This window comes from Stegostoma tigrinum, chromosome 34, assembly GCF_030684315.1.
Source record: "Stegostoma tigrinum isolate sSteTig4 chromosome 34, sSteTig4.hap1, whole genome shotgun sequence".
NCBI lineage: Eukaryota > Metazoa > Chordata > Chondrichthyes > Orectolobiformes > Stegostomatidae > Stegostoma > Stegostoma tigrinum.
Window position 1 is genome coordinate 4,162,745 of NC_081387.1, and position 17,658 is coordinate 4,180,402.

At 43.9% G+C, this 17,658-nt stretch overlaps 2 protein-coding genes across 7 annotated transcripts in view; one reads left to right on the forward strand and one right to left on the reverse strand.

The window, feature by feature from the left end:
- LOC125446366 (uncharacterized) overlaps positions 1-17,658 on the reverse strand; it is a 281,544-nt gene that overhangs the window by 226,585 nt on the left and 37,301 nt on the right. The window contains 2 exon segments of the mRNA XM_059639405.1: positions 13,512-13,594; positions 13,699-13,776. Of these exon segments, the coding sequence (XP_059495388.1) occupies positions 13,512-13,594; positions 13,699-13,776 (161 nt within the window).
- Positions 1-17,658, forward strand: part of LOC125446407 (zinc finger protein 271-like) — a 132,585-nt gene that overhangs the window by 18,872 nt on the left and 96,055 nt on the right. For 2 of the 6 annotated variants that reach the window (XR_009442931.1, XR_009442932.1), the window contains exon 2: positions 1,911-11,388. Coding sequence is in view for 3 of the 6 variants with exons in the window: in XM_059639675.1 (XP_059495658.1) it covers positions 2,814-3,926 (1,113 nt within the window). In the remaining 3 variants the exon portion in view is untranslated. Of the gene's footprint in view, positions 1-1,910; positions 13,076-13,146; positions 13,224-17,658 lie in introns of those variants that run through there. The other 4 variants (XM_059639675.1, XM_059639673.1, XR_009442933.1 and 1 more) reach the window with 3 other exon arrangements.

A 17,658-nucleotide genomic window follows, 5' to 3' on the forward strand; every position in this document is an offset into this window, starting at 1 on the left:
GCCAGCATGCTATTAGCTTTCTTCACTGCCTGCTGTACCTGCTTTCATTGACTGATGTACAAGAACACCTAAATCTCGTAGTGCTTCTTCTTTACCTTACTTGACTCCATTGAGATAGTAATCTGCCTTTCTGTTCTTGCCACCAAAGTGTATAACCGCACATTTATCCACATTAAACTGCATCTGCCATGCATCCGTCCACTCACCTAGCCTGTCCAAGTCACCCTGTATTCTCATAACATCCTCCTCACATTTCACACTGCCACCCAACTTTGTGTCATCAGCAAATGTGCTAATATTACTTTTAATTCCTTTGTCTATATCATTAATATATATCGTAAACAGCTGTGGTCCCAGCACCGAACCTTGTAGTACCCCACTGGTCACTGCCTGCCATTCCAAAAGGGACCCGTTTATCACTACTCTTTGCTTTCTGCCAGCCAGCCAATTTTCAATCCAACTCAGTATTTTGCCCCCAATACCATGTGCCCTAATTGTGTTCACCAATCTCCTCTGCGGGACTTTATCAAAGGCTTTCTGAAAGTCCAGGTACACTACATCCACTGGCTCTCCCTTATCCATCTTCATAGATAATTCCTCAAAAAATTCCAGAAGATTAGTCAAGCACGATTTCCCCTTCGTAAATCCATGCTGACTCTGACTTATTCTGTTACTGCTATCCAAATGAGTCGTAATTTCATCTTTTATAGTTGACTCCAGCATCTTTCCCACCACTGACGTCAGGCTAACTGGTCTATAATTTCCTGTTTTCTCTCTCCCTCCTTTCTTGAAAAGTGGGACAACATTTGCCACCCTCCAATCCACAGGAACTGATCCTGAATCTATAGAACCTTGGAAAATAATTACCAACGCGTCCACAATTTCTAGAGCCACCTCCTTAAGTACCCTGGGATGCAGACCATCAGGTCCCAGGGATTTATCGGCCTTCAGACCTAACAGTCTATCCAACACCATTTCCTGCCTGATATAAATTCCCTTCAGTTCGTTCATTACCCTCGGTCCTTCAGCCACTATAACATCTGGGAGATTGCTTGTGTCTTCCCTAGTGAAGACAGATCCAAAGTACCTATTCAACTCTTCTGCCATTTCCTTGTTCCCCATAATAAATTCACTCGTTTCTGCCTTCAAGGGCCCAATTTTAGTCTTAACCATTTTGTTTCTTTTCACATACCTAAAAATGCTTTTACTATCCTCCTTTATATTTTTGGCCAGTTTTCCTTCATAACTCATTTTTTCTCTGTGTATTGCCTTTTTAGTTATCCACTGTTGCTCTTTAAAAGCTTCCCAGTCCTCTGTCTTCCCACTCATCTTTGCTATGTTATATTTCTTCTCTTTTATCTTTATACAGTCCTTAACTTCCCTCGTCAGCCACGGCCGCCCCTGCTTCCCCTTAGGATCTTTCTTCCTCTTTGGAATGAACTGATCCTGCACCTTTTGCATGATATCCAGAAATACCTGCCATTGCTGTTCCACTGCCATCCCTGCTAGGGTATTGAACCATTGAACTGTGGCCAGCTCCTCCCTCACAGCTCCATAGTTCCCCTTGTTCAACTGATTGAAGTCTTCATGATGTAAATAGGAAAACACAGTGGAAATAAAAATCAACTATTTCCACAGGTCAGGGATTCTAGGGACACAGCCTAAGGGTACAGTCTTTCAGGAGACATGTTTGGAAGCATTTCTAAACACAAAGGTGCAAAAACCGAGATATTTTCCAATGCTTGTAAATAAAAGTTTGACCTCGCTGTGACTATAGTTTCCCAGTTCTCGGCACCTGAAAGGTTGGGCAGGGGGAAAGTTCATGGGCTGGTGGGAATGTGGAGGTAACAGGTACAGAAATAGGACAAATACCAGTATCATGATTTTTCTCTCTCTCATCCTGTTTCTAGCAGTTCCTGACCAGTGCGATTTCTTCAAATAATGTGCAAAAATATGGGGAGAAATTTCAGAATCCCTATTGAATTAACATTTCATCTGAGTGTTTTTTTCATTAAACAAACACTCCAACATGAAACCTGGTCTTCAACAGCGCAACACAAGCTCATAGTGAATTGATGTCTCACTTTACTCTCGACTCGACTGTCTTTTCCAGTGCACCTGTGGTGCCCGAGAAGATAGAAAGAAATTACACACATTATCTGCTCCTGGTCACTATCCAGTGTCCCTGCTGGAAATAGAGGGTGTGTGACAGTCAAGTGAGGAAGAAAAAAGGACTTGTATTTGATGCCTTCCCACACAAGAAACGGCAGACTGGCACTCACTGTGGCTAACAGTCTCTAACTGAGTAGTCAGACCCATCAGCAAAGGAGAAGAGGAATGGAGAAATCAAGTTTTCTTTTCCTGTGTTACAGGAAGATTGCATCGTACTACACCACAGAATACAGTGAGGATGGACACTGCAGATACATCCTGTCATCATGCAAGGAACAACCGCACGATTGTGGGAAGACATCCAGTCCCTTCACAGTATTGCTCAACACAGAGAAGGTTGGACAGTGAAACCATCACCTGGAAATCGGTTGGGTCAGGGGAACTTTGACATATCATCAGATCTGAAACTGGTCAGTGGTGTGGAGCCTTCCATCAGAACCAACCTTTCTGAAGGTTCGGCTGTGGGTGATTGGTCAGGGTGAGGCTAGGAAGAAGGGTAGTGACAGCTTCAGTCATTCATCAAGCCTCATGAACCACTGACTCATTCCTACTACATGCTGGGAGCTGCTCAAGTATGAGGAGGGCTTCATAGGCATATCGAAGTTAATGTGTTGTAAAACAGTTCAGGCAAGACCGACTACATGGAAGTGAAAGCATTCACATGTGAAGTGTGCAACAAGGGCCTTGCACGATTATCAAGCTTAGTGAATCACCGGCGCATTCACACTGGGGAGAAACCGTTCACTTGTGATGTCTGTGGCAAATCCTTCAGACAGTTATCGAACCTTCGCATACACCAACGCACTTACACTGGAGAAAAACCATTCATGTGCAAGGTGTGCAACAAATCTTTTACTCTACTCTCATCACTCCGAGTGCACCAGCGCATTCACACAGGGGAGAAACCAGTGAAGTGTGAGGTGTGTGACAAAACCTTCACACAGTTATCGGGCCTGCTGGTCCATCAGACAGTCCACACGGGGGAGAAACCCTTCAAATGTGAGGTTTGTCATAAAGCTTTCGTGACATCTTCCACCCTCCTGATTCACCAGAGATTTCACACTGGGGAGAAGCCCTTCAGGTGTGAGGTTTGTGAGATGGGTTTCACTCAATCCTCTGATCTCCTGATACACAAGAGGATTCACACTGGGGAGAAACCATTCAAGTGTGAGCTGTGTGGCCGAGCGTTTACGCGGTCAACAATGCTTGTGGAACACCAACGTGTTCATACAGGGGAGAAACCGTTTACGTGTGAGGTGTGTAATAAATCATTCTCACAGTCATCAAACCTCCGTGTACACCAACGCATTCACACAGGGGAGAAGCCGTTCACATGTGATGTCTGTGACCAGGGTTTCGCACAGTTCTGGCGCCTGGTAAATCATCGACGCATTCACAGTGGGGAGAAACCATTCACGTGCAGAGTGTGCTACAAGTCATTCTCACTATTACAGAACCTCCGTGTGCACCAACGCATTCATACTGGTGAGAAACCATTCGTGTGTGAGGTATGTGACAAATCATTCTCACAGTCATCTTCCCTCCGTGCACACCAGCGCATTCATACGGGGGAGAAACCCTTCACGTGCAGGGTGTGTGACAAATCATTCTCACGCCCATCACACTTTCGTGTACACCAAAGCATTCACACTGTGGAAAAAGAGTTCAAATGTGAGGTGTGCAACAAAGCCTTCACAAACTCATCAAGCCTTCTGGTCCATCTGAGGATTCACACGAGAGAGAAGCCTGTGTAGTTCATGGTTTACAACAGACATCTTCACTCTCTTAAATACCAATGGATGTGATCAGAGGAGAAACAAAACTTGCACCGAATCCTTTCTTCAATCACCAGTGTTTTGAAGAAGAGTCACTAGACTTGAATCTGTTTCTGCCTCCACAGGTGCTTCCTGACTTGTTGAGTTTTTCCAGCATTTTGTGTTCATTCTAGATATGCAGTAGAAAAACTATTCAGATGTCCAATGTGTGATAAGGTTTCTGCATAGTCTGTTTATCTGCTGCATCATCATTGTATTCACACAGGTGAGGAATTCCATAGGTGAGAGTCCTGTGATAATACTGTCGCACAGCTGTAGAAACATCAATGAACTCACATGAGAGATAGACCTGCCAGTGTGACGTGCATCAGGATCGTTTCATTTCCTCCTCCTCTCTCACCACACATCAACGTCTCCACACGGACAGTGGAACCGGGTCCCTTGCTTCCGTTGCACTGAGAGCTGTCTGTCTTGTTTCCCCTCCAGTGCTCACGCAGGGGGAGCTGTCATTCCAAAGCTCTGTCTGTCTCAGCAGGGTCTGTCTCAAACCTCTTGCACTATCAGTCGCGTTATTTTAAGAAGGTCAATTCAACCTTTGTCCATATCTCCAAACATCACTGAAAGAAGACACCATATGTACAGAAGCTCCTGTATAAACTCAGCATCCTTTCAGTGCAGTGTCAGGTACAAGTCACTCACTGACTCTCACACTGACCAAGAAGACAATCAGATACTCAGTGGTCGGAAAGGCTTCAGCTTCTGATCGGCCAGCACAAATTCCCAGGGGAAGTGCCCATGATTTGGATGTCTACAAACTTCATCCCAACTCTGCAATTGCTTCATGGGGATATGTCTTGAATGGGAGATCTGACAGAAACTTTCAAAATACGGGCAGCTGTCAAACAAGGCTGTGTGATAGTCACCATTCTGTTTACAATCTACCTGGTATAAATATTCACCTCATCAAAAATCAATTGCCCTCTGGTATCAATATTAAACGCCATCTCAATGGAAAACTTATTTACCTCAGACCCCTTCATGCCAACACTAAACTGACCACTGTAGATTTACCATAGTCTTCACACAGTGGTGATCTGTAAACTGGTTGTCCATCAGCACTCCCTCTAATCTTCATACTGGCTGTGCAGGCTCTTGTGGTCCATGTGCAGCAATATCTTCTGGAGTTAGAAATCAGTGCAGTGATTGGCATTACTGATCCTGATTGCTGTGCACAGGATGTCAGAAAGGGAACAGGGTTCACTCTGCAACAGATTTGTTTTCTACTCTCAATCTCTTTGATTCTCCATACTAGAAACTCAGCCTGTCCTGGAATGTTGCCAAAACAAAACTTCTATCAGCTCTCAACTGGTCAGTGAAATATTTCACTTCCCATTTTTGCTGAAGGAGAGACTCTGGAATCTGTTGACTGCCTGCCATATCTCAACAGACACCTCAATCAGCTGTGTCAGTTCAGACTCCTACAAAAAGCAGCTCGAAGGGTTTGACTGCAGAAGATCAATAGGGAACTCACCATCATCTTCAAGGGAACAAACAGAAAGGAGCAGAAAATACTGCTGTGCCATCAGTGCTCACATTTAAAAAAAAAACTTAAAACCTCTGCAAGTAAACAAAATCCCAACAAGCTGCTGTCACCGTGAAATTGGGACTGTGTATCTGTGCCCCATAAGAGCACAAGTAAAGGAAAGGAGACATACAGAGATCTTGGTGGGAGGTGGAGTTACATATGACAGAGACAATTTGTATTGGAGCATGAGAATTTCAAATTGGAAGGACTGGGCACCAGTGTAGGTCAGTGAGCACAAGGATGATAGATGTGTGATTTAGCTTAGTGTGCACAGAGTTTAGCTGAGCTGAGGTTTAGGAAGTTGAAAACTAATATGGACGTGGAGAGTGTTGGTAAAGGTGGATGTTATAGAGGGGAAAGTAGGTGATCTTTGTGATGTAGAGGATATGTGGTCAGGAACTCAGTTGTAGGGTAAAGAGGACACGGACCAATTGTTGGTGGAGATGAGAGGGGAGAGGGCAATCAAGAGGAATGAATGGAATGTAGAAGTGAAAGTAAATTGTTGAGACCTCTACTCCATTCAAGTAGATCGTGGCTAATCCATATCTTAACTCTGTACACTTGTCTTTTCCTGTAACTCTTGATTTCCTTTCTTAACATTAGACCTATCAATCTCAGTTTTGAAATTTTCAACTAACCTTCAGCTTCAACAGATTTTTGTGAGGACAGAGTTCCAGATTTCCAGTCCGTTTTTTGTGAAGAAGTGTTTGCTGACATCCCCCGAACAGCCTTGCTGTAATTTTAATGCTCTGCCCCTTATTCTAGACTCTCCCACCAGAGGAATTGTTACTCTCCAATGACTTGATCAACTTGTTTATGAATCTTAAACAATTCAATTATATTACCTTTAACTTTCAACGTTCAAGGCAATAAAAGCTGTCTGTGCAACCTGTTCTTATAATTTAACCCTTTTAGTCACAGGAACATTCTGGTGAATCTATGCTGCGCTCCCTCCGATATATCTTTCCTGAGGTACAGTACCCACAGCTCTCTAATTTGGGCCTAACAGAGCTCTGTACTGGAATGTTACTTCCACAAGGGCACAGTTGATTTTGGAGAGGAGAGGTTGTGGATTATGTTTTTTCTTCAGGATGGACCTAGAATAATGAGCAGTTTTGATAAGAAGAAGCAGGACCACTGGTTGCTTGATGTGGATCAGTCAGACTGGGTGATGGATGGATAAACCAGTTGTGTATCAGATGCACCAAAGTCTCTCTTCTTGGTCTTGAGGAACAGGGCAAATGACCAGGAAGGAAAAGAGTAAAGGTAATTTGGAGCATTGAAGGTGGATCTGAATGAGTGGTCGAACAATATTGACGCCTGCAGTGGTGAATGGAAGGCCAAAGGGCAGAGAGTTGGGAATTAGAAAATGCTGTCCAACTCACTTGGGGGGAAAGGACCTTCCAGCAATGGAAACTGATTGGTCCATGGACCCAACGTGCTCACTGGATCTCTGTAACCATTGGTGGGTTTGTATGATGGAATCAAGCTCAATCCTATGACACTAATGTTGTGTCATTTCTGACCATTAGAATTGGAAGCCAGTCAAAAGCACAAGGATTTTAAAGACTCTTCTGTCTGTAGTATTCTGAGAGAATTTCTGCTGATGCGTGTTTAGGTGTGTGTATTAGTAAAGAGAGGCCGCTCTTAGGATTGGGTATGGGGTAGAATCAGACCCTGCTTTAGTTGGGGATGTCAATTATGAACAGATCCTCTTCAGGTGATGGTTGTTTTGACAGATATCATAGGGAATGTTTGTACTATCCTGTCTGGGAGAACCATGATCCTGAGTTTTGTGAGGAAGTGGGCGTGAGTCTCCACAGACCTGACTTCTGTCAGCCCATTCTACCTCAATGCAATAATGGTGTGATATGTTCAACTTACACTCTTCCAAGGTTAATTTAAAAATCTGGGAAAAATCTTGACTCATTTTCAATGCTTTGTTGTTTTAGTTGACACAAAGTTTTGCATATTATGTTGTTGTTTCTCTGTTGTTTTATCAGCTTCAATAGTAATAGTGATAGTTCTGTGGCTCCACCTGAATTATCTGAAATATCAGCACAGTGTGTTCCCATTAACTGAAACATTCGGGATCCAACAGTAAGAGTTCTGTACACAGTATGTTGGTCAATATCATTGTGGGCTGAGATACTTTCTCCACCATAATTTCCAGTTTTGAGGATGCAATATATTGCCCCAAGAAAGATTTTCGTGAAATTGAAATGTCCAGATGTGTTTTAGTCAATTAAATACTTTTTGAGATGTCATTATTGTTGTAGTGAGGGAGATTTGACTGCCTATTTGTGCAGCACAAGCCCTCTCAAACGGAAATGTGATAATTACCAAATTGTCTTCCATTGTTATCAGGATTCATTTAGTCAGGGCATCAGGGATAAATTCTCCTGCTGTCCTATGATGTGTGTCACAGAATAGTTTACATTCACCTGACAGAGCAGATGAAGCCTTGGCTAAACTGATCGGAAAGATGGTACTTCCGACAGTGCGGCATTCCCTCAGCACTGCACTGGACTGTCAGCCTCAGTGCTCGTGCCTCTGGAGTTAGATTTGAATCCACAACCTGCTGAATTGGAGTGTCTTCGAAGGCTGACAAGAAAATGTCTTAAGTGGTTAAGTACTGAGGGAGTACAGCATGTTTTCCCTGTGTAAACAGGCAGCCTGAAAGTTTGATTTGATCTAAAGTGACAACTAGTTGGAGCTGCAGGTGTCAGCATTGGCTTTGTATCTAAGTTCCTGAAGCTGTGAAAGATGATGAAGTCCCTGGGGTCAGGAGAAGTGAAACTGATGGAGAAAAGTGGGTAGACTCCAGGAGAGAGTAACAGCCAACTGTTACAGCTCACTGGGGCAAAGTGCTTGAAGGCAAAACCTGCTATTTCTAGAGTCATCACAAAAGTTAAAGATTTTTAAAAGTATGCAGAATTCCACAATTTTCCCATCTTTTAGACTGAGACTGATTGAAAGCACTGACCAGGTTTATTCATTATAAATAAATAGAATTCTAACTACATGTAAACAATAGTGAACTGCTGACATATAACTCTAACCCAGTTATAAAACTCTGCTTCTAAACAGACATACCCACAAAAAAGTGGGTGTTATGGGTAGAGGCAAAGACGGAAACAACAGTTTATTGACTATGATCCGTGAGGTTTGTTGAAATGATCCTTTACCTGATGAAAATACTTGTGTTTGATCTTACTTTTCCAGGTATTTCTATTTATTTACACGAGGCACCAGGCAAATGGTTCACATTTATAAAGGTAAAGGTCAGAGACAAGTCACAGTTTACAGCAATTCCTGAAGGGAAATAAATTGACTATCTTCAGGCTTGAGGTGTTTATCTTTAATGCAGAATAGAAACAGCTCCTTTCCTTAGAGATTTGATGGCTTCAGACTCAAGCATTTACAGCCCGAGCTATCTGCCAGCAAATCTGCCACTTGTTGCTGGTCAAATCTCCATTCGTACCAAACATCCCAGCTGTAGCTTGCCTGTAACTAGGCTTTCCCCGCTGCTTGAATCAATGGTTGTGCCCATAGCATTTATCATCAGGTAACGTGCTTTTAAAAATTGCAGCAACCCTTCAACAATCCTTAAATAAAAGCAATTCCAAGGTAATCATATTGCACTTGAAATGCTGACTCTTTGGCAGATGCTGCCAAACTTGTCAAGTTTCTCCATCTCTTTCTGTTTTTATCACAGAGCTCTTGGCTTGGGTCTTTACATTACAGACTAGAAGCTACAAAAATGTAAACATCCTAAATCCACTGGGCGCAAGTACAACCACACTTCAGAACAATCATCCACCGTCTGAAAATCCCTCATATTCTTGAGACTGGACTGCAGTGCATCGTTCTATCACTGGATATGCTGTGTCTGGAGAACTTTCTTGCCCCACTTGTCCAGAACCTCCACAGGTCTTGCTCCTAAATATCTATCCAATTATATTAAGGTCAGCGATATAGGAGAGTCTGAATGACTGAGGCAGGAGAGTCTTGTTTCTGATCTTGAATCCAACATTTCAGGAATGGTACAGATTGAGCTTGACTCTGCATCTAACCCGCACTGTAATGTCAACTTGGAGAAGTTATTTCAGTGGCATTTTAAAAGTGCAGACATTATTCCTTCAAGTTCCTTTGGGTGAATTTTTTTACATGTGATGAGGGCTTCTGCCTCAGTGTTCCTTTTAGACAGCGAGTTCAAGACCCTCACCACCCTTAGAGTGAAAAATTATTTCTCAGCACCCTCTAATCTTTCCATCAGTTACTGTAAATATTTGCTGTTTGTATATTGATCTCTCTGCTCAGGGAACTAGGATTGAAACAATCCCATCAGCTGTGTCTGCCACTCCTCCCTTGCACTGTCTGGACAAACGTCCAACAATGCTCCAGCTTCCCGAGCTGTGAACTCACATCTTTCTCTGGTTTCTCACCCCCATGCCCTCTCTGAGTTCATTCTGACTATAAGATCCATCTCTACTCCCTTGACCCAACTCTCACTCAACTTCTAAACAGCCAAATTACCCTCCTGGTCCCGAGTAACCCACTAAGCTGCACATATGCACAACAGCACTGATGTTGTGTGCACTGCATTTGGCATCAGCATACTAACTGTGGCACTGACCTCTGGTGCTGGAAGTTGCTGCCAGGCCCAGAGATCAGAGACTTTCCTTGGAGCATTCGAGGCTGTGGGATGACCTTATAGAGGTTTATAAAATTATTAGGGGCATGATAAGGTGCAGAGGGTGAATGGCCAAGGTCTTTTTCCCAGGGCAGGGGAGTCCAAAATTAGCGGGCATAGGTTTAAGGTGAGAAGGGCAAGATATTAAAGGGATCTAAGTGGCAATTTTTTCACACAAAAGATGCTGCATGTATCAAATGCGCTACCAGATGAATTAGTGAAGGCTGGTACAATTACAATGTTTAAAAGCCATCTGGAGAGGTACTTGAAAAGGAAGGATTTAGAGGGCTATGGGACAAATGCTGGCAAATGGGACTAGATTAATTTAGTTGCCATGGTTGGCATGGACAAGTTGGATTGAGAGGTCTGTTTCCTTGCTGCACAACTCTATGACCTGTGCAGAACGTGAATAAATTAGAGGGAATGCTGGTCCCAATGTTTGCTGAGATTGTACATAGTTCTTTCTCTTCAGATATGATATTTTTCTCCATCAGAAATTCTGCCGTCAACCCACTTCTCAACAAAAAAATCATGCCTCTTTGGTCCTTGCAATCTCCTGTCAAGACTCCAACCTCTCTTTTCTCTCAAAGTGCTTCAATATATTGTCTCCTCCCAAATTATGGAACTGGTGATCTGACACTGATGAATGACAGTTCACTACCACCGAAATCCTTGAGTCAATCTCCAAGGCATGTGTGACCTAAGCACGGAATCACTTCCTCTCTCCTGCACATGTGCTGATCCCATCAATGCACATTATCACTGCCATGGATGCTGTGATGCTCTTCTGATCTGCTGTCAAACACACCCGAGGATAAACATCCCACACTGATGTTGTCAGTTTGAAAGCTTCTGAGGGTGAAGAATACTATTCCCACACTAGAAAGCTCTGTCAAACAGAGGAACAGGGGAACTGAGACAGCAGCTGCAATAAGTGAGGTTTTATTCTGATGGGACAATGACAAGATCTACTGCTCGAAGTCACCTCCACTTCACCGGTCGGTTTCCCAAGCTTCAGGAAACTCGTGTTGCTGCAGAAATATTTGGATTGGCTGTGAGAGACGTCAATCAGAGAGCACACCCACTCTGCCCATTCTATCTTCTTTCTCTTCCAGAGCTGGTTCACTTCCTATAGGGACTGAAAACCAAGTGAGGAGATGGTGAGCAGCTTTTATACAAATTGTATCCCATAATATCCACATCAATCTTCAGGCAGCCTGACTATCCTGTAGGTAATCAGGGGTGGAAATGTCCCTTATGCTGTGTGAGAAGATCCAGCTGAGAGAGCTGTTTACTCAGTGCTTTGTACTGAACTGTTTGACTGGGGCTGTGTGTTGGATATTGACTGTTGGAAGCATTTCCCTTCTGATTTCCAGGCTGAGTTTTGGTGATGGCTGATGAACATGAGAAGGTGAGGTATAATTATCTGGGAGGTGCAGAGAGTGTGTGAGCATTCTTACTGATTTCCTGTTGTTGACCGCATTTTGGGAGCTGGTTATTATCCTCATAAAACAAAAGTCCAGAGTCTTATTATAGGTGTTAGATGATTTGGACAGAAATGGTGTGCAGGGATATAGGGAAAAGGCATGAGATGGATACCAAGTATTGATGCTGTTTTGAAGAACTGCTGGGCTGAATAGCCTACTTCTGTGCTGAAACAATTTTGTGATTCTGCAGTTTGATGTGTCCTCTAAAACATGGCTCCTATGACAATGCAGCAACCTTAACTCCCAGATTGGAGTATCAGCCTCACTGCCCAGGTCCTGGAGTGAGACTTGTATCCACAACCTTCTGACTCACCAACGCATCCACACAGGAAAGAAGCCATTGAAGTGCAAAGTTTGTAACAAGGGCTTTGCACGGTCGTCAGGCCTGATGTCTCACTAGCGCACTTATACAGCAGAGAAACCACTCACGTGAGGTGTGCAACAAATCATTCTCAGAGTTGTCAAATCTCCGTGTACACCAACGCATTCACACAGGGGAAGAAAGCTCTCATATGTGAGGTGTGTGACAAATCATTCTCGGACTCATCGAACCTTCGCGTACACCAACATGTTCACACAGGAGAGAAACTGTTCATGTGTGCAGTATGCAACAAATCATTCTCACTGTCATCGACCCTCCATAAACACCAACATATTCGCACAGGAGAGAAGCCCTGTGAGGTGTGCAACAAATCATTCTCACAGTTATCCCACCTTCATGCACACCAACGTATGCACAAAGGGTAGAAACTATTCGTGTGTGAGGTTTGTGACAAAGCTTTTGTGATGTCCTCGACCCTCCTGAGACACCAGAGGATTCACACGGGGGGAGAAACCGTTCAAGTGTGAGGAGTGTAACCGAGCCTTCACCCAGTTATTGACACTTGTCAAACATCAACGCACCCACACCGGGGAAAAGCCTTTGAGTGTGATGTCTGTGACAAATCCTTCTCGCAGTTGTGGAACTTCCTGCTTCATCGGAGATCTCACACTGGGGAGTAAAACCTTTGTGCATTTAGCTTTTGAAAAGACTTTCACCGACTCCTGTCTCCCAAATCACCAGGTGAGAAAGCCTTCAAGCATGAGATGTGTGACAGCGTGCCTCCTAATCCATCAGTGCACTCGTACGGTGGAAGAAACCCTATTTGTGTGAGTTCTGCAATAAAGCCTATTCACAATTTTGCACCTTCTCAAATATCAGCAAATTCACATGGTATCTTCCAGTCTGGTGTGTGTCAGGATTGTTTTACCTGTTTCTCCTCTTTCACCATATACTAATGTCTCCACACAGACTTGGAGCTGGGTCACTTGCTTCCATTGAGTTTCATTGAATAAACATTTCTTCTAACGGTAAAGCTGATCTTTGTGTTCATAGTGAATTATTAACTGGTTTTATTCTCCATTCGGTTGTATTTTCCATTGTCTTCACAGTGACTGGGAAGATGGGGATTGCTGGGCAAAGAAGAGAAAGTAGCCATTTTGTGATTGAGAGGATAAACTTAGCGCAGGTATGTCCTAACCATCATCTAAGGAACAACTGCACAAATGTGGGAAAACACCAGATAATTCTTACAGGGAGAAACCCACTAAGTGTCATATTTGTGAGCAGGCTTTCACCCATTCATTAGACCTCTTCAGATACTTGAACATATACACAGAGGAGGAACCCTTCAAGTGTGTGGTTTGTATTAAAGTTTAAATAAAATCTACAGCCCTCCTGAGACACCAGACTCTCATTGGGAAGAAACGATCCAAAAGCAAGTAAGTGACAATATGCGGGAAAGAAGTCCATTCACATGTGAGCTTGTGACAGATCATTCTCAAAGTGACGGTTCTCTGTAGCTGTCACCAGCTTCACCCGGGTGAGAATGTATTCACACTGTGTGGTGTGGGACACCTCCACAGGGGGGAGAAGCCCTGTGTGTGTGATGGTTAATGAGACCTTTGCATGGTCACCGCATGGTGAATCACTGGTGCACTCACACAGGAGAAGCCATTCATGTTTACAGCTTGCAACAAATTACTCTTACAGTCATCCCTTCTCCATTTACCGTAAAACATCTGCACAAATGGGAAATTCATCAATTAAGAGGCGGGGATCAAACTTGCATAATGTCATAACAAAACCTCGTCAAACAGAGCAACCACACGGGAAGTGATCCTTCAGGTGTGAGGCTTATGATAAAGATTTTAATAATGTCTTCCATCTTCCTGCGACAGGAGAGAATTAATGCAGGGAGAAACTCTTTGGATGCAATATTTCTGACAAGGCTTTCCCTCAAACTCAGAAAGGACCATAGTATTCACATTGGTGAAAAAGCCTTCAGGTATGAGGTGTGTGAAAAGGTTTTCACATTGCCAGCATATCTCCTGCATCATCAATGTATTTCACATGGGTGAGGAACTCTGTAGGTGAGAGTTCTCTAAATATCTCCACGTAGTTGTTGGACCTCCTGGAACATCAATGAATCAACACAAGAGACAGACCTCTCCAGTGTGACATTTGTCAGGATTGTTTCACTCCTCCTCCTCCTCTCTCACCAGACACTGACATCCTGACATGGACTTGGAATTAGGCTACTTGCTTCCACTGCATTTTATTGAATTAATATTTCTCCTTAGTGTTAATCTAAATTTAAACATGCTCTCAGGGTAAAACTGGTCTTTGCCAGCACAACTTGTGTTCAATCTGAATTGATAACTGGTTTTTCTCTCCATTCCACTGTGTTTTCCATTGTCCTCGTGGTGACTGGGAAGATGGGCGTTGCTGGGCAGAGAAGAGAAAGTAGCCACATTGTGATCGAGCGGATAGACTTAGCACAGGGATATCCGAACAATCACCCAAAGAACAAGCCAGAGGAGTCAATAGCCTAGTGGTATTATTGCTGGATTGTTAATCCAGAGACCACACAGATGGTGAAATTTAATTCAATCATTATCTGAAATCAAGATTCTAATGTTGACTGAAAATCCATTGTCAGAAAAACCCATCTGGCTCACTAATGCCCTTTAGGAAGGAAGCTTCATCCATACCTGGTATGGCGTATATACGACACCAAACCCATAGCAATGTGTTGACTCTTAAGCGCTGTCTGAGCAATTAGGGATAGGTAATAAATGCTGGTCTAGCCAGTGACGCTCTCATCCCATGAATGAATTTTAAGAAAACTGCACAACTGAAGTCGGGTCATCTGCTTCTGTCACACAGAGAGTTATCTGTGTTATTTTCTTTCCAGTGCTCACACAGTGGGAGCTGTTGTTCCAAAGCACTGTCTGTCTCAAACCCTTCCAAATATCAGGCCATAATTTCAAGAAGGTCAATCTCACATGTGTCCTAATCACCAATTATCACTAAATGAAGACACCAATGTCCGTAGAAAGTCCTGTATAAACTTAACATCCTTGCAGTGCAGTGTCAGGTACAAGTCACTCATTAACTCTCACTCTGACCAATCGTATACTTAGTGGTTAGAAAGGCTTCAGCTTCTGAATGACCAGTACACGCACCCAGAGGAGGAGCCATTCCTGGCATAGTAATGGGGTACTTCAATTAGGGTCAGTGTCCCTGGCCAGTGGCGATGTGATTTGGGTGTGGTCGTCAATGGTCAGGTAAAATGATTGGGGGCAGAGTTGAATTGGACGGGCATAGACGTCTCAAGTAAGAAAGGGGCCGGAAGGGATAGAGATAGGAAGCGGGTGACACCATGGTGCAATTTGTACTGGAGCATGCGAATTTTAAATTAGAGGCACTGGGGTGTAGGTCAGTGAGTACAGGGGTGTTAGGTGTGACAGTTAGGACAGAAAGTGCAGAACTTTGGCTGAGGTGAAGTTTACAGAGGGTGACAGATGGAAAGCTGGGCAGCACAGTATTGGAATGATCAGTGTATCTATGAAACAACAACAGCAAGGCTGGGAATTTCCAACATAATGATGGACTAATGTGGAGTGGGGGCTGTTGGATATGGAGGATGTTACAGAAGGGGAAGTAAATGTGGGTTTGGGACTTCAGCTGGAGGTCGAAGAGGATGACCAATGTTTTGTTGGGGATGAGAGTGGAGAAGGCAATCAAGATGAATTTAAGGCATGTAGGAACTGGGGTAACCCTTGCGTCAGATAACCATTCAGTTAGATCATGGCTGCTCTGTGTCTTAACTCTATCCACGTGCCTTGACTCTGTAACTCTTCATTTCCTTGCTTAACAATAGAACTATCAACCTCACTTCTGAAAGTTTCAATTTATCTCCAGCTTCAACAGATTTTTATGGGGACAGAGTTGTAGGTTTCCAGTTTCCTTTTGTGTTTGCTGACATCACCCTGAACAGCCTCGCTCTAATTTTAATGCTGTTGCCTTGTTCTGGACTCTACCACAACAGGAATTATTTCGCTCAAACTACTTGATCAACTTGTTTAATCATCTTAAATGCTTCAATTAGATTACCTCTTTTCTTTAATAGAATAGAATCCCTACAGAGTGAAAGCAGGCCATTTGGCCTCATCAAATCCACACCGACGAACAGTGTCCAACCTAGACCCCTCCCCCAACCCTGCAATTCTCATTGCTAATCCGCCAAGCCTACATATCCCTAAACACTATGGGCAATTTGGCATGGCCAATTTACCTAGCCTGCTCATCTTTGAACTGGGGAGGAAACTGGAACAGGCACAGGAAATCTGGCAGACATGGGGAGAATGTGCAAACATTGACACCCAAGAGTGGAATTGAACCCAGGTACCTGGCACTGTGAGGCAGCAGTGCTAATCTCTGAGCCACCATGCTGCTCAAGGCATTACCAGGTCAGTGTGTGTAACCTGTCCCCATAATTTAACCCTTTTAGCCGAGGAACAATCTGCTGCACTCCCTCCAAGGCTGCTGGAAGAACTCCGGATCAGAATTGATGATCTGGAATCTGAGCTTCAAACTCTGTGGCACATCCGGGAGGGGGAGAGTTACCTGGACACTTTGTTTCAGGAGGCAGTCACACCCGGTAGATTAAGTAATTCAAATTCAATAAGTGTTTAGGGACAACAGGGTGTCACTGTAAGTGAGGCAGGTAGGGAGATTCTGAGTTCAGGAGTGCAGGAGCCTCAGCCCTTGACCTTGTCCAACAGGTGTGAGATTCTTGCTCCCTGTACGAAGGAGGGAAAGGGCTGTGGACCGGATGAGCCAGCTGTCCACGACACCATGGTGCAGAAGGCCATTCAAGAGGGGGGAGCAAAAAGACAGGTAGTTGTTGCAGGGGATTCTATTATTGGGGGGGTAGATAGCATCCTATGCAAGACGGATTGGGAGTCCCGCATGGTGTGTTGCCTGCCCGGTGCCAGGGTGCGGGACATCTCCGACCGGCTTGAAAGGATATTGGAGCGGGAGGGGGAGGATCCAGTTGTTGTGGGCCACATTGGGACTAACAACATAGGCAAAGCTAGGGTAGAGGACATGTTCAGGGATTATCAAGCACTAGGAAAGAAATTGAAGTACAGGTTCTCAAGGGTCATAATCTCCGGATTACTGCCCGAGCCACGTGCCAATTGGCATAGGGATAAGAAAGTTAGGGAAGTAAACATGTGGCTAAGGGATTGGTGTAGGAAAGAGGGATTCCATTTCATGGGGCATTGGCATCAGTTTTGGAACCGGGGGGATCTGTACCGTTGGGACGGCCTCCACCTGAACCAATCAGGAACCAGTGTTCTAGCAAAAAGGATAAATAGGGTGGTTAGTCGGACTTTAAACTTCTGAGTCGGGGGCAAGGGAAAGCGAAAGCAATAGGGAGTATGGAGTTAAATGGAAAAGATAAGCAGCAGGATAGCATGTGTACAGGTGGGTTTAAGCTTGAGGCAGACTCAGAATGCAGCAAAAAGGAAGGATAACTTAGGACATCTTATGATTTCCAATATCTCTAATAATGATAAGAAAGTTAGCATTAAGGCATTTTACCTAAATGCTCG